General features: G+C 43.1%; 1 protein-coding gene across 1 annotated transcript in view; it reads left to right on the top strand.

Annotated features, from left to right (window-relative positions):
• LOC128151064 (vasoactive intestinal polypeptide receptor) overlaps positions 1 to 24,995 on the top strand; it is a 122,012-nt gene that overhangs the window by 43,107 nt on the left and 53,910 nt on the right. The window contains exon 3 of the mRNA XM_052808067.1: positions 16,197 to 16,304. Coding sequence (XP_052664027.1) covers positions 16,197 to 16,304 — 108 coding nt within the window. The remainder of the gene's footprint in view (positions 1 to 16,196; positions 16,305 to 24,995) is intronic.

Raw genomic sequence — 24,995 nt, forward strand, 5'->3', positions numbered from 1 at the left:
TCCTGCACCACAGGACTGCTGTTTATTATTAGCAGGATGGGAGTCCCTGTTCCCTATTAGGAGTGTGATTCAGTATCGGTGAAGTTACCCACATTTGAGGAGACTTTAGCAGGGACACAGGAAAGACACAGGGGTCACAAAAGCATGACCACCTCTGATGAGAAGAGGTTAGCTTTTCAGCACGGGAAGGGCTGCAGAAGATGCAGCTAAGGAGAAAACAGCGGGGAAGATCAGTTTAAGCTGGCAGTGTGTACACAGGAGAATAAAACGGCTGTGAGATCAAAGTCTGGACTTTAAAGGAAGTTTATAACCATCAGAGGATACTGAAAAGCCTTTCTGGAGGTCTGCAGGAAGTAGTGTTTTATTGACTTCATGGCAGAGCTTGCCCAGTTTATGAAAGGGTGTGTAAGATGCAGTTGTGTATTGCCGCACTGGATGGATTTCATGAGCAGGACTGCCCTTGCTGTCCTCTGCCCTGTTATCCTTTTACCTCCGTGCTGAAATAACTAGTAAAGATGTAAAGCGACAATTGTGATTCAATACAGAAGTGGATTCTTTACCGTTAAGGTCAAGACTAAGTAGACTGAGACCGGTTTGTTTCACATGGGCAAATAGCCATTGCATGGGAATGACTCTGGTGAGGGATTTCTTTCACTTGATTTTAGGTAGCTCTAGTGTATTCTGGCCAAGCATAGGCATCTCTTTTAGGATGTGATGAATCATGTTCAGATTGTCTTGCCTGTTGACAAGATCTTCGTTTACTGTGAGGAGATTCTTAGCGAACAGCTCAGCTGTGTTGGAAATAACCACACATCGCAGGTGATTCCTGCCCTGGTGTTCACTGGCTTGGAGGGGATTTGGCCAAATGAGGTGAAGTCCCAGTTCCATCATTAGGAGTGATGAATCTGTTCCTTCACATACAGAATTGCATTTCAGGAAGCTAAACTTTCACTTGGGTATTTGTTAGATGATCTTTCTAGCCCTTTGGCCCCCAAAGAGTGCTCACAATATAATTTGAGGCATTATTAAAAAAATCTTTTGAAATACCTGTTACTGTGAAAGTGGCAGGATTCTTCCCTGCTCAATGCAAGACTGAAGATGTACAAAATGCCTCCTCTCAATCTCAGTGCAGACTGTGTTCTAAAGGACCTAAAACTCAACTCAGTGAGATCACCTGCACCTTTTCTATGAAGTGATGTAGAAGACTTTTTTGCTGGGTTTTGACATGTTGGAAAGGGAGTTTTGGTTATTCCTCCCTTTATCACACAGCTAAAGAGAAAGTGCTGCTGGATTGCATCACACACAGATGTACATGGGTGTTGGACTAGTGAAATTTGGAGTTTTGTTATGTGTGAGGTGTCTGGCTTTCCTTGCCAGAAACAGTCCATTCTCATGGCAGGCCTGGCTGGGATGCACTAGATAAAATACTGTGAATGACACAGATCATGTCTGCTTGTAATGATGTCATGCAAATGTGAATCATTAGCTGTGGATGCCTTAATTTCCCACCCTAAGCATGATTTAATCCCACTCAGTGCTAGTCTCATGGTTGCTCTCCCTGCAATCTTTGCCTTACTTGATATTCGTAGATGATTGCAACTACAGTAGCACTGTTGCTGCTGTTAAGTTGATGCCTAGGTCTCCTGGCCTTATTTTTCCTCCTTTAAAATAGAAATATTAATATTTTCCTATCTAACAGTGGTAAGGTAAGGACAGATTGAAAAGTGTCCAGCTATTTTGTGATTGGGACCTGTAAAAACACTGTGGGTAGACAGAGGAATAGGAAATGCAGTATTTTAGCAGCACCCACGATTAAAATTCACAGGAAGCTACTATGTATCTGGGGAGAAATAACACCCCAAAACAGAAAATTCACGTCATCCAGGTTAGGTTGCCTCTTCTCTTTCTCCACACCTCCTCTCCCAAATAAATCTGTACGTACTATCGTACATCAATCTGCAATGGCTGCGGGTGCAGATTTTTGTGGATGATGTTTTCCCAGCAGCTGTTTAGGGAGTTCCTTGGGAATGCCCAAGTTGTATCTAACATATACAAAAGCCACATTGCCCTATATGCCAGTGCCAAGCAATGCAGTGCTGTAATGGGTGTGCAGAGGCAGGAGCTAAAGTTCTGACAGTGCTCCAGAGTCTGAAACAGCCGGGACATTTAGCTCAGCAGCATCTCAGTGCAGTTATACCACCAGCGACCCTGCAGCGCTGCTTTCTGCAGGGTCAGTGTAGTGTAAGCAGTTGGTAGCAGGTCAGGTTTGGGGGTTCAGCTGCGTCATTCAAAGGGTTCCTAGGTCATATCAAAATTTTCAACAGTGCCTGTGGGGAGTCCTGCCTGGGCAACTGCAGTATCAGTTCAGCCAAGTCAGTCCCAGGATTTGAATGCGTTCAGTGAGAAGTCTCTCTGCCACCCCTCTGGACAAGTGTGATGAGAAGTTTTTAAGAATTGCTTTGCAGATAGCAGTTTCCATGCTGCCAGCAGGCTGATAGCAGGCTGCGAGCTGCCCAGTAGCTGCGTGGGCTCTCTTCTTTCCCTTTCTCTTAGCTCTCTGGCTGTACGGAGCTGCTTCTCTGGTGGCATCTCCCACCACTGCAATGTAAAACAAACAAATAAGGCAATTCCACAGCCTAGGGTTCTCCAAGGCACTTAGTAGTTTTAGGAGCTTATAATAAATAGAGCTCCTCAGTCCTCTGCATTATTTTGAAAATGCTTACAAACATACTTCAAAAGTAAAGAATGCAATCCCAGCCCCACTGAAAACCAGGCTTTTACTCCAGATACATTTTCAGCCAGGACATCTGTATGCAATACAGTGACTGCTTAGCTGATAATACAGTTAACAGCAGTAGGGAAGCTCTCCCAAGGATTAGGAGGAGAGGATGGCTGGAGGGGGTTTTGCTTTCCAGACTCACAGATGGTGGCAAATCTCTCTCCACGTGAAGTGTGGCTGAGCTCCTAAAGGCTTGCTGCAAGGCAGGTCTCATCACTGCGTTGCTTCTTGCTGACTTCCACTTGCTTTTTTTACTTAATGATCCTGGAGCACAGAGAGGGGGGTTTGGTTTTGTTTTTAAGAAAGCTTCACCTCTCCATGGCTGTAGTTTACAAAGAGTTCAGCTTAACCTGAAGCACCCAAATAAAATTTAAAAAAAAAAAAAGCAACCCCCTCTTTTTTGTTAAAAAGCCAAGAAAAGCAATCAGGTCTAGGTCGGTTGGCTCAGCTCATTATCTGTTTATCCCATTATTGCTAATCAATTTGCTCTGCAATCAGATACGCTTTCAGAAGCAGGAGAGTCATTTAGGGATGGCAGTTGAACAAGGTACTGTGAGTTGTGTCTGGGTGGGATGAGCAGCTCTGGAGAGCATGCCACTGTGCAGAAAGCATGGCATCGAACGGTAAACAGCCTTCATGGAGGGTGGTGGGAATACCAGGCAGCACTGGTATCCTGGAATCCTGGCCCAGTTTTGGAGTTTACTTTAATGGCATGGAAGTTTGAGTATGAGGGAAAATATTCTAGAACATAGAGGGGAGACCTTTAAACCACAGAAGACTCCTGACACCAGAGCCTGGTGACCTGAGCAGGTGGGATGCGGTTTTCTGCATTAACATAGTTCCTTGGCTTAGTAGCACAAAATCACTGAGGTTGGCAGGGACCTCTTGATGTTATCTAGTCCAAACCCCTGATAAAAGCACAGTCAACCAACTCAGGCTGCTCAGGGCCATGTCTAGTTGGGTTTTGAATATATCTCCAGGTATAGAGACTCCACAACCTCTCTAGACAACCTGTTCCAGTGTTTAAGTATGTTAACAGGGGAAAAAAATCTTATGTTTAAATGGAATTTCCTGCTTTTCAGTTTGTACCCATTGCCACTCTGTTTTCTTCGCTTTCCCCTGAATGCCATCGGATATTTATACACATTGATAAGATCCCACCCGAGCCTTCTCTTGTCTAGACCGAACAGCCCCAGCTCTCTCAGCCTTTCCTCATACGTGAGATGCTCCAGTCCCTTAATCTTCTTTGCAGCCCTTTGCTGGACTCTCTCCAGTATGTCCATGTCTCTCATGTACTGGGGAGCCCAGACCCGGACCCAGCATCCCAGATGAGCCTCACCAGTGCTGAGCAGAGGGGAAGGATCACCTCCCTTGACCTGCTGGCAACACTTCTCCTAATTCAGCCCAGGATAGCATTCACCTTCTTTGTGGCTAGGGCACATTGCTGACTCTTGTTAACTTGGTGTCCACCAGGACCCCAGGTCCTTCTCTGCAGAGCTGCTCTCCAGCCCATACGGTTGCATGGCGTTATTGCTTCCCAAGTGCAGGACTTTGCATTTCCCTTTGTTGAACTTCCGTCACTTTATGTTTTTTCAGGACTTTTTATTTTTCTCCAAAAGGGAAGACCTTCGGCTTGATTTGGATCCTAAATTCTTGAAGTTAAGTGCAAGTGAAACGAGCTAAAAACTTCACAGCTGGAGGCTGTCAGCATCTCATAGAGTCAGACCAGCATTTTGTCTGTCTGTTCCCCACAGTTCAGTAATGTGGAGATAGCTGAGATGATTTTCTAAGTGTCACTGAAAATTGCCAATAGCCATCAAGGAGCTGCTACAGTCGAGCTGCTTCTGATACCTTGAGTACTTCAGCACTGCACTTTATATTTGCAATCTAGACCTGTCTGTCTTGCAAGCAAGATTTGAAACCAAATCAAAAAGTCAGAAAATTGGAAAACATGAAAGAATATAGGGCCAATCCCCCTCCCAATGCCTGTTCACATCTGCTTGACTTGTACATGTTTCACACTTGTTATGGGCAATAAAGCCGAGTCCTGCAAGCCCATCATCAGCATTGTCACATGCAAAGAAATCCAGGTGGGAAATGGCCCATGTTTAAACTCTGAATACTGCTTTTGCTGTTCCACAGGCCTAGAGCAGAGGCTGGCTTGAAAAGCCAAATTTAGAGCTTGGGGTTCTTTGTCAGTCTCCCTTGAAGAAGTCAAGGCGTGTTTGATGGCAGAAGAAGCAGTGAACATATGGAAATTAAAAGTCAAGCTGGAAAAACGTTAATGAAGTTTAAATTAGGAGTCTGTTTATTCATCACCATCTGTTTATAGTGCAGTAAGATAAGAAATAATTAATAGTTCCTTGCTTGCAAAAGTTCAAGTGAATTCTCACCTTCCAGTTGCATAAGACCTCCTGGGATAGATGATGTGTTGGTCGGATTTTTACAACAGTCCGGTTATCAGCAGCAATCCAGGTGCTCCATGGTTAGAGCAGGCACTAGGTGGCTGACGGCAGCTCAAGCGCTCGAGGTAGTGCACACAGCAGGGTGGAGAAGGGGGTGGATGGACCGCTCACCCCAGGCTGGGGAGATGCTGCGTTTTCTGACTGCATCAGGGTGGTGGTCCCTGAGACCTGCCAAGTGCTCCTTACACCTTGACATCCATGAAGATGGATGGTTTCGTTAGCAAAACCCACTGTTTTAAACTCAGTAGTGGAGGGAGATTTCAGGTGAGCCACCAAACTTGCAGATTTGAAGGGTGGTAGCTTCCAGGGGAAATATAAATCTTGGCAGATGTCCGAAGGGGACTCCAGGTGATAAATGTAAGATGGCACTGGTGCAGCCAGAGGAGAGACCTGTCCCGAGGCTGAGAAGGTCTGCAGAGAGGCTTTGCTTGCAGGGGAAGCAGACAGGTTAGTCCCCGTGGTTCAGAGCAGTCAAAGAAAAAAGTCAAGAAAATTAGTCAGACCCTTGGACAGGGGTTGACTCTTGTGAGCCCTTAGCCACACATCAAAGTTCTTAACAGATGCTCTTGTATAACCAGTGTGGCCTCCAGTTGTCATTTCAGGTTGTGTAGGGCTCTCGTAAGTCTTGTGCCATATCCACCAGCCCCTCCAAAAATCTCATATATCCTGGGACATCAGGAATGGCATTAAACGACTGCTGCTGGTCAGCTAAATCAAATCTAGTCAATATATTCAATGAAGCCTGGAGAACAATTTAGTTCAGTCTAAAATAGATACCTACATTTGATCTTAATGATCTCTTTAACGGCAAAGGGACCTGCAGGACTTCCTTCAATGTTATCTTTCCTTAGTTTTTCATTAACTGTTCTTTATTACTCTGATGTAGGTGATACAAAGGGCCTCTTGATTTCAGTCTTGCTCTGACCAGCGGCATCGGGCAACTTCCAGATATGACATCAGTCCTCTCCATTCCTGGACAATGTGACCTCTCCTACAACAGCAGAAAATTCAGCTGGTGACATCAAGACCTTAAACCTCAGACTCATTTATCTCTCTTAGAGGATCAGTACCAGAGTCAAGGTGCCTTTTATTTAACAGAAATTTTTCTTCCAGTTATTGGACAGTGGCCATGATACTCAGTTGGGACAGGCCACTGCACGGTACCTCCAAATGGTCTGCCTTCATTAACGCTTTTCTCATCTGCTCTGGGACTCTTCCCAGCCACCAACACTTCATGTTGCGGCTCTTACAGAGGTGGAGCGTGCTCTCTGGAAATTCAAAAGAAAGAAATCTGCCCTGTATTTTTCAGAGGATAACCTTCCCTTGATCACGCTAGGAAAGCTGGCATCTGAAACGTGAGAAGGAAGCACATGGTGGTAAACCCAGGTTCAACCCTTAGATGTGAGCAGCCTCCAGACTTTTGTGTCTCTACTGGGGACTGCTAATTCCCAGTTGGATAGTGGTACCTCCGCAGTCGCTTGCCGCTGTCTGAGCCTACCCTATCACCTGAAGTCCAGACACCTACCAGCAACGGGATGAAATTCAAACACAGATCTACACAGCAGCTCATCATTCTTCCCTGTAGAGCTAAGAGCTGATTTTTGCCTTGACCTCACCTTCCTACAGACACAATCATGAGACAAGACATTACAACATCTGTTTTCTGCCTTAATACTCTATAGGGGTGGAGGCTTTGCTTTTGTTTTTCCTTTTGCTGACATGTCCTGTCTGCAAGCTTTCTAGCAAACAGCGGTGTTTATTTGACTTGGGAACAGCTGTCTTGTGGCTTGTCGAGATTAACAGCCATTTAGTGGACTTAAGTCTTGCACTGAAAAAGGCATTTTAGTTTGGAGACTATGTAACATTTTTAAATGCCATCAGACTTTTTGGTTACTGGGTTGGTTTATTTTAGCATAATATATAAATGCACGCAGCCTTAGTTACGCAAAGGTTATAAAAATAGGAGAAAATGCCATTGCTGCAGACCAATGAAAAGCAAATTCAAAGCATTTTCAAAGCTCTGGATAATTGCTCAGATGAAACCCATCTATGCAGAGGTTTTGTTTCTGACAACGGCTTGTATTTGTCCCCCTCACATCCTGTCAGATTTCTGGTTAAGAACTCTCTCCTTCCTCAACTTTTTTATTTTTCTTTTCCTGCTGACTGTATCAGAGCACTTTCATGATGGTATCCACTCTTTTTACATAGGATAAGTATATTGGAAAATGTTGCTTATTCCATAAGTTATGTCAAACTCCTGTTAAAATATATGGCCGAGATCCAAAACCTGCTGCAGTAGGTGGAGATTTTTCTGCTGATTTTACTATGCACTGGACTTTCTGTAATCTAGGTGCCTTTATTTCTTGATATCCAGACCTTTTAACATAAGAAAGTAAAATTGTGGAGAACATGAGAATCTAAGGTCAGAGATACCACGCTTTACATCCACCAGGCTGAAGTGGGGTTTCTATTATGGAAAGCTTTTAAATTATCGGTGTCTCACAAGTTTAGCTTTTCTTTTTTCTTGCCTTCTAACCATTAAATATGCCTCCATGTGAAACCAAAGCTTTCTGGTCCCTCTTGTCCCTTCCTACATAGCTCAGGTACAGGACTTCCACACAACCGTTCCTGCTTCTGCAGATGCCCCTCTATATTTATGGACAAGAAGCGCATTTCCAGCACAAACTCCAGCACATTTAATAAGCGAGAGCCAGATCATGAAGATTTTACATGGTGAAGCTCTCTCCAGCTTTGCGTAAGGACTGCAGTATTTTTCTAGTAGCAGGACAGGCAGTCTGTGGCTTACAGTTTGTAGAGGAAACTTCCATTTTACCCTTCCTTTTTTCAGCGGGGTGTCATATTTTAGTCCAATATTTACCGTGAAGAAGAGCAAGACAGCATTGGCTGAAAATCTCCTCCATTGCAAAGCACATCATTTGGTCTTGAAGGTACAGGATGATCCTTCCAAGTAGCAACAGGATAAGATTCCTCTTAATCATGCCATAATTGCTGTAGGAGAGACCTCTCCACACGTTATTCTGGATTGGTAAACTGTGAGCACATTGCCACGGGGGGCTGTCACTTGCCTGTTTGCCTTCAAAGAGCAAGTCAAGCTGAGTTGGTCAGTGGGAGGGTTTACACTTCATTGGAGCGGCCAGGTCTCCTGAGCTCTCATCTTTATGCTACCATTCAAGTTGCCATATACATTTAAGCAAGTCAGGGAATTCATGCAGATTGGACTAAATGTTGGAAAGTTTAGGAAAAGTCTCCTGACTCTCACAGCACTTGAACCATCATTGTGAGCTGCTGCACTCACGTCCTGTCCTTGCTTGGCCTGTTCTATTAGGAAGACCCACAAAATCTCTAATGCTTTCCTCCTTGCAAGATCCCTTCTGGTGGGCAAGACAGTGAGGTACGGAGGAGCTACAGCCTGTCTGAGTCCCATTTTAGATTTATATTATTAGCGTAGTCACTCTTGCCTCCCCAACAGTCAAAAAAGCATTGCTAGAGGTTGAGCCTAGTCATCTTCACTGTGAATTGCTATCTGGAGGTGCCAACATGGGAAAAGCCGCACAGAAAGAGCAGGTACCTAAATTCAAAGTCTGATTCTCTATAAATCCAGTTCTCTACAACTTCTGGAAGAGCAGGGGTATTTGAGTGAGGAATGAGGAAGCCCTGGAATAATCCTTTAAGCATGCTTCATGTCAGAGCACTAGAGATCTCTCTCTTGTTTAGATCATAGAATCATAGAATGGTTGGAAGGGACTTTGAAGATCATCTAGTTCCAACCCCCCTGCCATGGGCAGGGACACCTTCCACCAGACCAGGTTGCCCAAAGCCCCATCCAACCTGGCCTTGAACACTGCCAGGGATGGGGCATCCACAACCTCTCTGGGCAACCTGTCCCAGTGCCTCACCACCCTCACGGTGAAGAATTTCTTCCTTACATCTAATCTAAATCTACCCTCTTTCAGTTTAAAGCCAATACCCCTTGCCCTATCACTACATGCCCTTGTAAAAAGTCTCTCTCTGGCTTTCTTGTAGGCCCCCTTTAGGTACTGGAAGGCTGCTCTAAGGTGTCCCCGGAGCCTTCTCTTCTCCAGGCTGAACAACCCCAACTCTCTCAACCTGTCCTCACAGCAGAGGTGCTCCAGCCCTCTGATCATCTTCGTGGCCCTCCTCTGGACTCGCTCCAACAGGTCCATGTCCTTCTAATGTCGGGGGCCCCAGAGCTGAATGCAGTACTGCAGGGGGGGTCTCATGAGAGCAGAGTAGAGGGGCAGAATCCCCTCCCTCGACCTGCTGGTCACATTTCTTTTGATGCAGCCCAGGATACGGTTGGCTTTCTGGGCTGCAAACAGACATTGCCAGGTCGTGTTGAGCTTCTTGTCAACCCACACCCCTGAGTCCTTCTCTGCAGGGCTGCTCTCAGCCCATTCTCTGCCCAGCCTGTGTTCGTGCTTGGGATTGCCCCGACCCATGTGCAGGACCTTGTGCTTGGCCTTGTTGAACTTCATGATGTTTGCACAGGCCCACCTCTCAATCCTGTGAAGATGCTGGTGAGGAGATAAGTTATGGTTTTGGCAACCCCCTTTGTAAATCTTTGGTTTGGATCTTTTGTCTCAGTTTATATGTTCTGGAATCAGGCAGAAGGGCTCAGCTCACAAATTTGATTTATAAAGAGTGATCTGGAGGGATGAAAAGAGTCAAGTGTTTATTTAGTTTGTCAGTTAAAGAAAGGCTGAAAGATTAGAAACTTTTTTTTTTTTTAAACTTGTTTCCTAGTAGATGTTGATGATGGAAAAACTCATGGGATTTTCGTGCTTAAAAATAATCCTCCAGAAATAGTCTCTGGTGATTTCTTTCACACTGTTTAGAATGACTCAGTCTGGGGGCCTAAGGTGAGGTTTCCTTCATACGTCTTTGAGTCAAATTTCTGCAAACATTTAGGAAGAAAGATATCTTTTAACACTTCCTGTTGAGTGCTTGGACAGTTTCTACTGGAAGCCACTGCAGAAGTGCAGACCAGAATTTATAGCAAGTAGCGGTGTTCTTGTTACTCTCCAGCTTGTACACAGAGTGGGAGAAATGAAATCAATATCTGTCTTGCCACAGGTATTGAGGCAAAGTCCAAGGTAAACTCTTTTCACTTACCCTCAACCTGGGGATCCTTTTTTGCCTTCTGTGATTGTCCAAGTCCATTTTCTGCTGAATTGGGACTTCAAATCCCCCACTGAGGGATGAATAAAGGAGCATCCGTGAGCCACAAAGAGCACATCGGTGGTGGGAAGGAAATGCTGCAGTGTTAAGGGTTTGCATGCCCTGGCAGGGTTGTGGTTTTCTTTCAGCTAAAAGTGGTTTCTCTGTCACATCCTGCCTACAGTGCTGGAGTGATAGCAGGCAGCATGACAGGTAAAAAATACCCACATTAAATACAAAGCCATGGAAAGTTGAAAGGGGAGCTCTGAAGGGACGGCTTTGCTTCAGAGCAGACTGTCAGTGTTGATAAAAATAAAAAGGTGATGAGATGGAGCTGGGGGAGGAGAGATGCCCGCAGGACGCTTGAGTGTATGAGTGGAGCTGGCGGGGAGGAGGGCACAGCAGCGAATACGGGAGGGAAAGGGTTGAATTTTGCAGGGAAGGGTGGGAGGATTCATTTAGTGAAAGCTTGGAGCCAAGCTAGCCCCAGTCAAACCCAGTCTGTCACAGGAAAATAAGGTAAAACCCTATTCTGCAAGTCCAGGGCAGGGCAGGATGGGGTAGAATTAAAACCACAAAAGATACAGGGGAGAAATGATAGGGAACTTCTTCTATGCTAGAAGCAGCTAAATGGGCTAGGACACATCAGCTTGAAAAAGAGATGCCTGAGGAGGGATATGAAAGAGGATTTTATGTTTTTTCTCCCCAGGGAAAGGGATATTGTGGTTAGGTTAGGAATATTTCTGTCTTCGTAAAAGAACTAGGCAATTCCTAATGAAACCAGCAATGAGCAGTTTCAAAGTGAATACAGAAAAGGATGTATTTTTTCTTTCAGTGGACACTTAAACTGTACAAATCCTTGGCCCAGGAGGTTGTAAATTTTAAAAATTTCCATGAATTCAGAAGCAAAATCAAATTTCATTTAATTTAAAAGATTTATAGAAGAAAAAGGATCTATCTAAGGTATTTTTTATTATTACGTGCAACTTTTAAGATTTAAATAGAAGATTATCCCTGATTCAGGAAGTCTCTGCTCATTGGAGTCTGGGGCAGTAGTAGTAACCCAAGGCTCATGATGGGTTTTCCTAGCCTCTACTGTGACTGAATTCAAGCTGCTTGTCTGGAATTGAGCTAGGAGATTGTTGCAGGGACCATCTTTTGGGCTCTGTTTTCTTCAGTCAGGCAAAAGCTTAGTGCTCAACTGGGACAAGAAGGTTGATGCAATGATAATTGGTTGTAATGAGACCAAACTGGGCAAACCACGGGTGAGCACCTAGGCTGCACTTCTGCATGAGCTTGTCAGTGGGAGAATGAATGTCACCCAATAGCTCTTTACAGTCCTGACTCCAGAGAGGTTGGAAACTGCCTGCTGATAGCAAACTGGAGTGAAAATGAGTTTTCATTGCAAGCACGCCAGCCTGTGATGGTACCCAGTGATATCTCAGCTTGGCTTAATCAAGCTGAGCTTTTACCTTGCTGTTACCTACCTGTGGGTAGTGAGAGGCATGCAGAGATCCTGAGATACCCCAGGCATCAAAAGGGTATCTTTGCATCTGAACATGGATTCAAAGAGCAAAAGTCCTGTGTGTGAATGTCCTTTGGGAAAGACCAGGAGTGACCCCATTCCTTAGGGGGAATTTGGTGTGAATGAGAGATGTGCTGAAGGGGGTTTTTTTCTGAATTGGGAGTTCTCCTGGGTTAAGAGAGTGCCTGGCACCAGCCTACTGCCATTCATTTCTTCCCTCAGCCAAACCTAGTCACACCTCACAGCCATGCCAGAGCTCTGGAAGTCATGTTTATTCATGAAGGAAAGTTATTCTCTGCTGCTTCCTAGATAAGCTTTGACTGTGTATTTGCTGTAAGTGTAGATAGGACTCAAATAAATGTTTTTTGTGCTCTATTCTGCCAGTTCTGCAAACCACTGTACACCTGTGCCTCATGATGATTGACCTGTTTTCTGTTTATTAACCTTTTAAAGGGAGAGGAAATGAGGGCCTGAGCTTTGATTCACATTTAGCGGAGACAGTGGAAAAGGTTACCACCTTCTGCAGCTGTGGTGGGATTTCCTAACCCACTGCAGCCAGGACTGTGTCAGTGGTCTGCGGCCACTTCTTCTGAGTCAGAACCTCTTAGAGGAGGGCTCTCCAAAGCCCAACTGAGGCTGATGCGGCCCATGGGTTGCACTTGGGGCATTTGGCTTGCAAAAAGGGAGGCTGAGCTGCTGGATGTAAAGATTTGAGCTCCTGCGTGTGGCCGACAGCCTCCAGCCCATTCCTTGAGCAAGACTTCAGGAGCCCACTTCAAGAGGGAGAGAGGTGGCTGCTAGTAATTCCACTAATTGCGTGGCTTATAGTGCAATGATGAGCAGTTTGATCTGCTTATCTGAAGGAAGGTTAAAAGGCAGCTTCTTTAGACTCATGAAGGATTTCTCCTTGCAGCCCTCCAGAAGAAGATATTTGGCTCCAGAGAGCACTTCACGATCTACCAGGCACCTGCAGGACAAAGCTGAGTGTCTGGAAGTCACAGTTAAAATAATTGAAAAGGAAAAGACTCTCTTTCATATATATATGTATATACACACACACTTATAATGACAAGAGTTTAAATAGCGTACCTGATTACCCAGGGATGTGGTAAATGCTACTTTCTTGAAAAAGTCACACGCTTATTTTTACACTGCTTCTCCAGACTCCCTTGTAATCCTTTCCAAAGCAAAGCACAGCCCTTGGCAGTGCGTATTCCTTGGCATTCAATAACAAACAAATGAGCAGAGCAGCACTTTTAATTGAAATGGACTTGAAGGGTAGGTGTATTCATGGCTCATTTGCACCTGCTGCCTTGGGTAAGGATTGATAAATACCTTTACCTATCTTCCTGCAGATACTGAGTGCAAGGGAGAAGACAACATTTATAATTAATTAATGGAGAAGCACTTAGCAATCACCAAACATGATTTGATCAGGCAAAACAATTTGTCATCTTTATTACATCCATGAAGACCAACCAAGTGATGCCACAGGGAAGAGAGGGATTTCCTTTTTCAAAGGCACATTGCAGCTGTTTCTGGCCTCAAATAATTTTCTTAGGTATTGATCTGTCATGCTGAAATGACTGAATATTGCCTGCCAACCCCCTGATCCCAGCAGTTTGCCAGGGTAAGGTCTACCAGATTTGGAGAAAGAAAACCATTTTTTGGAAGGTTATCTGATAAAGGTTGTCTGTGTCCTGGTTTGGATGGACAGGCATAAACTTTTGCCTTGTGTTGTAATGGGATGACTACAGGGTGAGCAGCAAGTGTCAGACTGCAAATGTAAAGCATCTTGGAGGTATCAATCTTTGTATCATTCCAATTCATTAAACTCGAGTTACTCATGCACGTCCTCTTCTAGTCATTGGAGAGAAGAGGACACCTCCAAAGAATGATTCATTTTCTGAACTTTAGATAACCATCCTACAGCAACATGAACTGCCAGCCAGAGCTCTGGTTTCCATTGGCTTCTTTAGGTTTACAGGTCTGGCGTTGAGATGCATAGATTTTGGTATATGAATCCCACCTTTAAAACCTGGACCTTTCCAGGCAGCAGCACAAATATTGTCAGCACGTCTGGGGGGGGGGGGGGGGGTCAATAAGAAAGACTGGTGTTGGAAGAGCTAATAGGCAGATATGAGAGGTCTTTACAGGGGCAATAATTTTTAAAGATCCGCTTTGTGTGTCTTGCAAGGCCAGTCTTGTATGTCTTCACTTTATTTTAATCAAAGAGAGCTTTTGTTACCAAAGTGAACACCTAAAAGCTTTTTTAATGCATCACAGGTGGTGGTGAAAAATGCTTACACAGAAAAAGATACATATCACAAAAATTCTCAAAGCACGTAATTCAGGACATTTAAAAAGCCATCTGATTCTATCACCTTGTATTTTATTTTGCGTTATAGCCTGTCCTGAGGTAATGGGTGCATTATAATTTATTGAGGATGATGGAGGAAAAGATTGTAGAACATGAAAGATCCTCTCATGAAATCCTCTGTTTTCCACCGGCAGAATATCTAATATCTTAGCACTTTTGGAGCTGCTGGCTGGTGGCAGATAAGTATGATGCTGTGGAAACTGAGCTTTGCACCTGATATTAGAAACCTGAAAACTGAATTTTAATGAATGCTACGGAAGAGCATGCATGAAGAAGATACCGTCAGTTATTCATTTTTCAGGCTCCGATAAACTCACCTCAGGACTTCATTTGAAAAGTTCTGTTTGCTCATGAAGGAAGGAAGGAAAAACCCATAAAATAACTTTGAAAGAGAGCTGAGGGTTCTTTTTCAGCTTCAAAGCACTTTTGTGTGCTCTCTTTATTGATCTGAGACAGCATGCTGCCTCTGTCTGAACAGACTGATGATGACACCAGCCTTTTTCTTAGCTCAAGTAGTAAAAGATGATTTAAAGGAGGAATTTCAGATCGGGATATAATTACCAAGAAATGCAGCTTGACAGTGGTTTTCATAGTTCCCTTTGCTTGCATGTGAAAAGTATTTTCTCAAAGTTTTCTTCTTCATATTCTAGTTTCTCTTGTTAGGCTGGTGACCTTAACAGCAACACGCTAATGACATTTGGGGAAGTGTTGCAATCCAATGGGGCATGACAAATAACCGAGAGCAGAGGTGCTATAAAAAAGTGGGTCTGTTGATAACCCATCTATCTAACCTAGGCAGCAATTGAAATGCCTGTCTGTTGGAAATTTAAAGGGGAAAAAATGTGTTTTCAAAATTCTAGTAAGAACTCTAAAATATGTAAGATGTTGAGGCAAACACACGTCTGTTTTTTTTTTTTAATTCAGGTCTGCCAACTCCTTTTGGCTTCAGTGCTAACGTTACATTACTCAACAGTGCAGCATGTCTGTGATATCATTACTGTCTTTTGAGAAAGCAGAAATAAAAGGACAAAATCAGAACAACATATTATAACTCTGTAGGAAGGACATGCAATTTTTTTCTCCAAGAAAGTTTTTATTCTATCCAGAAAATCTTCAGAAATGCTGAATTTTAACAAAATCCTATGTTTTCTCCCTGAAGTTAGCTCCATTGGTGGTTATACCTTCATTCCTAGCTTGGATAGCTGGGAGCGTACCACCTTGCACCACCCTTCCATAGAGAGCATCTCCTGACAGCACTGTCCCTCCTCAGCCTCCAGGAGTGTTTTGTGCCTTCTCCCTTTTTAAAGAGAAAAACTGCTTCTGGGGAAGGGATTTGGCTCCTGGTCCCTCGACTGTCATCAGTGTCCCCTTCCTCCTGAGCACATCCCCTGCGCAATCATCTCATTTCAAGGGGAAGAAAAAGCTGGTGACAGAAGTTTGGGGGAAGCAGAGAAGGAAGGGGAGCATCTCTCACATGTTCAGACCAGGTGTTTTAATGCAACAGAGAGAGAGATTTAATTAGGCATTTCTGCCTTTTTCATCTAAAAAAAGGCACTGTTCTCTATTAACTCCGATTTTCCCGGTTCGCGCACTGATCTGCTGTTCTTTCTGTACCAATTTCTGGAAAATTACAGACACCACCAGTGCTCAATTTCAGGGACTGGGAGAGCTGAAAGCGACCTCTTTAAAGAAAATATTTCTGTGCCTTTCCTCCCAAAAGGTGCCTGCACCAAGGCGATAGGCTCCACAGGCCTTTGCACAGCTCCTCTGCTCTGCCCCGGTTCCTCTGCTCCATCCAGCAGAGACCACTCGTGCTTGTTCTACCAGCTGCTTTTCTCTTTTCCCCAGGTTGCAGAAGGCAGTGGGACAACATCACGTGCTGGCCTGAAGCGGAGGTGGGAGAAGTTGTGGTACGGCCATGCCCAAAGTACTTCAGATTCCTCACCACCTTTCTCGGTAAGCGAAACCAGACGGCTCATCTCACTGAAATGGTTTTATGGCTTCACTGCCTGTGGGGTTTCACATCGTATCACAGGGGAAGGTTCTTGGTATAATCAGAGGGAGAAACAAGCTCTTTGCACAAGATAAAGGAGGTTTCCAAGCCATACATGAATGCCCAAACCGTTAGAGCATCCTCCCTATCCTTTTTGCAGCACCACGTACTACTCTGGATCATAGGGATGCAAACATGGCTCCTGGTGAAATCCAATAATATGGATGTTGTGCAGTGAAAAATGAATCACCTTGTGTAATAGCATGTTTGTTGTACAAAATGAACAGTTTAGCACTATAATTAATTAAGTCTCTGACATAAAATAAACAAGCTGAAACTGCACATAATAAAGTATTTTTCTGCTGAAATGGCAAATTTGGCCACAGGCCAAGAAATTAACCTGACAAATAATGGGCAGGGAAGGTTAATGGAGAAAGTAGCTTAACTCACTCTTCAGGGTGTTCTGGGAAGCTTTAATTTAAAACTCAGATCTCAAGGGCCATGCAACAACAAGAGGACTCTGTCTCCGGGTAGTTTATAGTCATTATTTACCATTTTTATTATAGTAGCCCTGCAGACCTCCACAGAGAATTATGCTCTTTTGCACTGGAGATTATGCACCAAGCTGATAAGTGTCCACTTTTACAGCCTTACAGTCCAAACACATAGGATAGATTTTGAATGGGAGTAACGACACAATACCATCCCTGTTTAACAGGCCAGGGCACAACACTGATTAACCAGCACACGCTGATTACATGACTTGGCCCAGGCCACACCAAAAGTCTTTGCAGAAATTCAAAATCCCCAGAGTCCTATGCTAGTGCTTTAACCTCCCTGTTTCCAAAACTCCCCAGTAGTTCATCATTGCTGTGTCAACACCCAGGGGAAGCAGGCAGAAGCTGCTGTAATTTAACATTTTGCAGGACAAGACCCCTGCACACTGGTTCAGCCATGTGGAATAATTGCCTGCTGTTGATGCATTGTGCCCTATCCTCTCCTGAGCACAACGTTCGCTCACTGGGTTTTAGAGACCCAGCAGAGTTAGTGAAATGGGAAGAAAAAACTCTTTAAGAAGTTTTTCTACTACTTCATCCCACCAGGGCAGAGCAATGAGGAAAGTATTATATATGTTTGATCATATATATGTCATTGTGGCTGTGTTGAACTTAAGCTAATGAAAATGGGATGCCTTTAATTGTGCGGTAGGATGGGCTTATGGGACTCAATAAACTTGCCCATTCAGGGCAACTACTGCTTTCCAAGGTGTCCTAGGACATCCTGGTCTCCAGGTTCTCCTGCAGAATGGTGCAGTTCTCCAATAGTTCATGTGTCATTGGATCTCTCAGGTAGTTAAGGGTATCTCAAAAAACCTGTGCTTAGGCGAGTGAACGGTTCCTATTCTGGAAGAAGTCCAGACTTCATCGAGAGCAATCGGCATCACTTGGACTCTCTGTGCACTTATCTCAATGTGCCAGGCCAAGAAAGAGCCTCAAACACAAACCAACCCATGACCCTTCCCAGCATATCCGTGTTGTAGCGTGGCTACTGGCATTTGTGCTGTTCCGTGAGCAGTGAGCTCAGCAAATGTCATCTAGCCTTGCAGCTGGCAACGTCAGCAGCCTTCTAGGGGGATTTCACATTGCTTTGGATGAGTTCCCTCGAGTTAAGTGTAGTTTTTTGCATCTGACTGTCATCCAAGGATTCCAGTCACTGGAAAGCTGGCTGGTTTGGTCAGTGATGGCTAGGGTATGATTCATCTCATCATAAATTAGCCACTTAAGGAGATCAGATGAACAGCACCATGAAAATACTTATTTCTCCTCACTTAGTATGGTAAAGCACAGAGTGACTTGCTTTGTTGGAGAAAGCGGATTCAGAGCTCTTTATTTCTGCTGTTTCTAATGCAGGTGTGTCTGTATGAGATAGGTGTCTAGGATCCCATTAATGTCAACAGTAATCTAGTCAGTACAGCCAACAGACAACTATATGTAGGAACCTGAACAGCTCTTTAGATGTCATTTGCTGCATTAATAAATTTTCTGTTGAGTGTAGTAGAAATGCCGGCTCTAAACTCGCAGGTAAGCTTGCATGAGGGCTCCATTCAGTTTCCTAAACATAAGCATCTGGTGCCATCTGAGATACTCTGGGGGATCTAAGCAATCCATGAGGATTCCTCAACCAGTGCTAAGATACCTGTATTTAGGAAAATAATTTCTAACCTGGAATGGCATTTAGAGTTTTCCATATGTAAACCTATCTCTGAGCTTGTTTTACAGTAAGTGATGAGAAACAGGCTCCTTAGAGGTGCAATTCAGCTGACTTTCAGATTTCAACTTCAGGATGAATTGAATAACATTGATAAACCACATATTTCTCTTCATTTATAATCAGTTGATTGTAGAGTGGCTCTGGCAGATGTGAATGTCTTACGATATGAGTGAATCCCACCTTTGCAGAGCATACATGCTAGCATCTTCTTCTGTAAACAGAGAAACTGATGCTGTTTCCAAAGCAGAAGCAAAAGCTTTGATTTTCTCTGAGCTATGCACTTTGTACAATCATATACAAATGTGGAAAGCAGATATGGTCTTAAATAAAGGGAGGGTAAGATTGCCACTTGTGTTGCAGGATTTGTTGCAAAATTAATGCCATTAAAGTTTGTGAAGCAGTTCTTCCTGTGTAGTAGTGAGTATCATTGAATAGCTTTCAAGGAAATCAATCATCTGGTTAATGTTTATGTCTTACTCTTTGATCCCTTTGCAGGAAGATAAAAGCTTATACCAAGTTGTGAGCAAGAGAAAATCTTTTTTATATTTATAGCAGGAAAAGGGTGAAATACTGGGAAAAAAAGAGTTAATGTGATTTTCCTGCCTAATGGAGAATATGCTCTTCAAATGACTAATATCCTGTCTCATGGTAAATAAAAGACAAAATATCTTGTGGCATTTAGAAACCTTAAAATGCCTAGCATAGTCCTGATGTCATTTGACATTAAATTTTTATGCCATTCACAAATCCAGAAGATTTTCATTATTTCATGACATTCATCAGTACCATGTGAAGAAGATGATAGATTAAAATATTTTTGACACCTTTTGTTATTGTCCATTACTTGCTATCCCTTGACTAGAGCGTTCCAGCTTTCTTTCAATACATGGAAGATAACATTTGTAATAGAGATTTGTTTTCCACAGTTGCTCCAAAAGCAAATTGTCCATTGTGCACATGTTAAACAGTAAAAATTAGCACAGACAGTTTTTAAGCTTCAACTATGAGATTAATTGACATAAGGGGGTGGGGATGGGAATAACCAAGCTCTGGAATACCACTCAACGAGGTGAGATCCTTCTGAGTTTCGGGCTTGCCAAACTCCTTTTTTATTCTGATGCTCTAAATTTACTTCTGCTATCCATTCCCCTCCCTCATGAACACGTTTTACTTCTCTTTCCTGCTCCACTTCCCTTCCTTGTGCTTAGTGGGCCTACTGACTGTGAGGACTGCAATTCATCATTAATTCTGGTATATTCCTATTTTCAAGGCATCTAGAACAGAGCTATCTGGATCCTGCCTCTCTGCAGGTGGATAGTGCCGCTTCTGGAGTCACCCAGGCATGGCAGCTTCCCTGTGTGGAGCTAAGCACACCAATACGTGCGTGCGTTTGCATAATTCAACTCAAAATCCTTCAATATTGGTCAAATGCATTGAAACAATACCAGCACTGTTATCAGATATCACTGCAGCTTCAGCCGTATCTTCCCACCTCTGAGAAGGTGAGAGTCTCCATTGCAAGAGTGAAATCAAGGAGGGAAAAGAGTAGTTTAAGCCAATATTCAACAAAAGCAGGACGTGCAAACTGCCATGAATAGACTCACAGTAGAAACTGGGGGAAGGTTCCAGTGGGAAGTAAAGGCTAACTTGGGACATAGCTTTGATGAGCTTTTAAAGTAAGTGATTAGATGATATTAAGGACCCAGAACGTCTACTGGGCTGCTTCTGCGTGTTCTTCTGACGGACCCATGGCATTTCATATGCCGTGAGCCAAAGATACAGAGAGGGAAAGAGACCGGACCGTGTCGCTTACTGACTGCCAGGAGGGTGAGGGACTCAGTTCTGCACCGGTTCACTGAATATTCAGATATAATTTGTGCATTATGAGCTATAAACGCAAGCCAAGACTTTAAATATTGGTCTCAGGTGAATCTGGAGTTGTCTCAGCAAAATTATGCCCCATCCTTTGATTGTCATTGCTAAGAATGCTGTCTGTCTGTCTCAGGATATTTCCTGGCTTCAAGCTGCTGCTCTTTGTCCTTTTTAGCAGTCCCAAATCCTACATGCTGAGAAGCAAATCCTCCAAGTCATATCTGGCTTTGGATATCCATGGAAGCAATGCTTTTACTGACTACCTGGAGTCTTAGAAGGAGCACGAAGCTGTCTGTGCTTATTGTTGACAGCTTTTACATGCACTCAGTTTGTTAACCTGATTTCCATGGTGCTCATTCAGAAGTTTTTGTGCAGTTCTTCAGACAAAAATTAGGGTGGGAGTCATGTAACCAGACTCTTGTGGCTAACACCAGCTACAAAAATTGGCAGTTGTATTGTATGTCACCTCTAAGGTACATACTCATGCAGAGCAACACTGAGTGTTTAGGTGTGCAATCTTTTCTCTTAAGTAGGAATTTTGAAATGACAGGGATATTTATCAGCATTGATTCATGAAAACAGCAAGTTTTTCTTCTTCTACAAGGCGGTTGGGAAAAGTTCTAGGCTGCATGAGAAAGATGATTCAATCCAGTCAAGGGATTTATAAACTCCTTAATTTAAACAAGATGGTATGTTAATCAAGTTGGGTTTTCTACTGATTTCAGCCTTGCTCCTTTCTGTCTACATGGTGCAGGTCATCAGGGTCAGTATCATCTAATGTTAGCTGTGTGAAAGCTCAACATTAAATCTAGCCAGATATATGGGTTTTCTCCTGCAGTAAACAGGGAGGCACATCACACATGTCCTGGCAGTGTTTCTCGGGGGTTTGAACCATCGTGTGATTTCCCCACTGTTCATGGAGGGAAGTCTATGGAGTAATTCAGAACAGATACTCAGGATCTCAGCTCTAGGTGGACCAATTCTGCTCATCTGCAGACACATAGATAAAATTTTCAGATGTATCTAAATCACTTATGTGTTTAGTAACATTGCAAGTTGTATGCAAATATTGTCTTATAACTAAAGAACTTGGAGACAAATTCTTCACTGGGTTTACAGTCTTCTAAACCTGGAGTAACTGAAGTTTATATGAGCATTAGCATTCAGAATCTGACCTAAAGTAATTAAACAAGCCCTTTTCTGCATAAGCAGAGCCTCAAGACTTACCTGAGAAATCATGGATCTTTTTATGTTGTTGTGGATATTTTAAATCATAATCCATGATGAAGATTACATTTATTTATTTATTTATTTATTTATTTATTTGATGTCCTGTTATCATTTTAAACTTGCACATTCATACTCTTCTGTCAGATAGCTTTTTCATTTGAATTTAAGAGGTGTCTTTTTCTCTGTGGTACATTTCAATTCAACAAATATAAATCAAGAGCTTTTTTGCTGTCTTTTGTCATTCTTTTTTTTAATATTGTGCCCAAAGTTATTTTAACTACCATTTGATCCTACGTACATCTCAGTTGTTGTGAGCACTTACACACAAAATGTGGTTCATAGCATTCCCGGCCTCTGACTGATGGCCTTTTGGCAAATTTAGTATGATGGACAGCAAAGGTCTAATTCTGTCATCTCATTTTTTTTCCTGATTCATCTGTAGAGAGATTTGGAAATGACACCCTCTCTCCATGCCTTCACTTTGAAAGACATTGACTAATCCTTTGTAGCATTATCCAACTTCATTAGGACAGAGGCAATCAAGTCAAATTCATTGGATGTATGTCATTTACTGTTAACATCCAGGTCCTAATGGTTCAGGCTGAAGCAATACCCAACTCTCACCTCTCCCCACCCTTTCCAGTTCTGGCACACACACACAACTCTACACAACTGAACAGAGCAAATGGAAGAGCTCCCCACAAAATAACATGAGAATGAGCCCCTCATTCAAGCAAGTGGTTAAATAGATTACTGCAGGTAGTTCCACTGATGCCACCTGCAAGCTTGAAGAGCCCTCCAAAAACACGTGAGTCCCTGTTGGCTCAGAGTGAGTCTTGGAGCAGAGTATAGCCAAGTCCCAGCATAGTCAAATGAAATTTGTAAGACATGGATAGGGAGCTGGTATTCTGGTGCCTTTCTTTTTGTTTAGTTAAACATATGGATAAGACTCCTTCCACTGAACCACAGGCACCTAACATTAAGCATCTAATCTAAACTCCTTGTCTAATTTCTCCCTCCAGCACTTTCAGGACGTGGGTTATCCCATGACATTTCTTAGGAAGGGATGAGATGACCTTTGGATCAGGGAACCTGATAGTCTACTTTAGACTAGACTCCCTACATTTCCATGGCAAAAGTTAGATGAGATGAATCCCAACCTTTTGCTCATGCAAAAGAGATCTGTAATGAGTAGATGAAAACAAACAAAAATGAAGAATCACATTTATTCCACCCCTTCCAAAAATGATTCTCATTTACTTGAAAAACATCTTAATCTCTCTCTCAAGCCAGCATTCTTTTCCTCAATTTTTTTTTCTCCTTTATTCTATATTGCTTTTGAAACTGGAATGAAAACTGAATAAAATGAGGAAAGGGATCAGCAGATAGCAGCAGATGAGCAGAAGACATTATCGCTACCATCGAGAACCCAAAAAGCAACCAGACCCACTATATATTTACTACAATGCTCATTTAAAAGGAAACAAGCAGTTGAGAGCCTCCGTTATGGAGGTTTGTTCACTGAGAGCCCTCGATCTGCTCAGGTGCTCTGCTGTGCAAATGTGCCTTCATATCACAAAGGCAGAATTGCCAGGAAACCTCCTCATTTTCATGGAATTGTGCCATTTATTTGCACAGCCCACCCTGAAGTCACAGCAAAGGGGACAAGTCAGCCAACACTCCTGCTCACTGTACCCATCAGGGCAGCCTCCAGCCCTGTTTGATGTTCCTTTTTCTCATCTGTCATGGACAACAGAAGGTCCAAGGCAGAAGTCAGTGCTGGATGACCCCGTTTCTACAGATCAGTGTTGATTTTGCACTTGTGTTTAAGAGTACAGCTTTAGTGTTAGCCAGCTCCAGCAATGTGCATGGGTGTAAATAAAGAGGCAGGTGGCTTTCCGGATATATGGCGTATTTAAAGCTTGGTTTTGCTTTAGACCTTTGAGATTTGTTTGCAACTGAGGTGTCACAAGGCATGTGCTCCAGTCCTCTGAAGGATTGGTGCTGAGAAGGTTTTTGTGAGCAGTAGCTGAACCTCTCGACCATCCTCCAGAGAACCCCAGGTCATGTATGTCCAGTGATACCAGTGCACACTGTTGAGGTCCTTAGGTTGAAAGCCCATTAACAGCCCCTGGCTTGTGGGGTTGCTATAGCTCTACTTACCCAGAAATGTGCATCTTTTTCTTGTAAATATTTCCTGGTATACTATGATTGCAATATCAAGACATCCGATGAGAAATTTGTCCTAGAGTTTGGCAGTTCTGCTTTTAGTGCGAGAAAACAGTTTACAAAAAGCACCTAATGGGAACATGTGATGTTAAGAAGGGAGGAATTATCTGTATTTATTAAGGATTGAGATCTTCACGCTTAGAAATGTAATGTACAGGAAGGGGAAAGGACGATATGGGAAAAAGGAGGTTTTCCCAAAATCCAGGGTGCAGTAAGCTTCAGAGCACCGGAGATGTGGCAGTAATAACTGCAGGCCAAGTGATGTGAAAAAGACCAAATAAAGAAACTGAAGGCTGTGTCTGTTTTGTGAGGTGCTGACACTGTGCCACAGGTTGTACTATGGCATTAAATTATGAAATACTGAAAATATGAAATAGTAAGAAACACTAAGCAGAAATTGTACTGAAAGAATGATCTTGTGAGATCATGACTGAGGCAGATAAAGCACGTTTGGAAAATATCTTGTCACGACTTACCCCACAAGTTTCTTCCAGATCTAACCACTTCAGCATCCAGTTTAGTGCAAGCTATAGCTCTCTGAAAGTCTCAGATGTTTCCCAGTAACAGTAGGACAGATCAATAATAAAAATGGAACTAGAGGTGTTCCAGTGGGCTCAGCAGCATCTCAAGAAGAGTAAATGATAAGAACTGCTATTGCTTTAATAGCTTCTGCTTGAAAAAAATCAATTTCTGAACATGGAATATGATGACAGAGAAGCAGGACAGATTGCTACTCAGAGCAGACCTTCCCCTCTCCTTTAGAAGCTATTACAGAAAAGGGCAAGAGGAGCAAGAGGGAGACAAAAGCAAACACCCCTTAGCAATGACTGACCTTACATCTCTTTGTTTGAATTCAGGCTCCCATTAAAAGCCGATAAGAGGTTTTCTTCCACTAAGATCAAAGAGCTAAAACCTCACCTATGACAGAAACTTTCAGACATGTTGCTGAGTCTGAAGTGTGTATTTGAAACAGATGAGAGGCAAAAAGAAATTAAGAAAGAAAAAAACCTTAAGAGCTAGACATAGGCAACAAATTGCTTCGCATACAGTTA

The sequence above is a fragment of the Harpia harpyja genome, chromosome 1 (genome assembly GCF_026419915.1).
Source record: "Harpia harpyja isolate bHarHar1 chromosome 1, bHarHar1 primary haplotype, whole genome shotgun sequence".
Classification (NCBI taxonomy): domain Eukaryota; kingdom Metazoa; phylum Chordata; class Aves; order Accipitriformes; family Accipitridae; genus Harpia; species Harpia harpyja.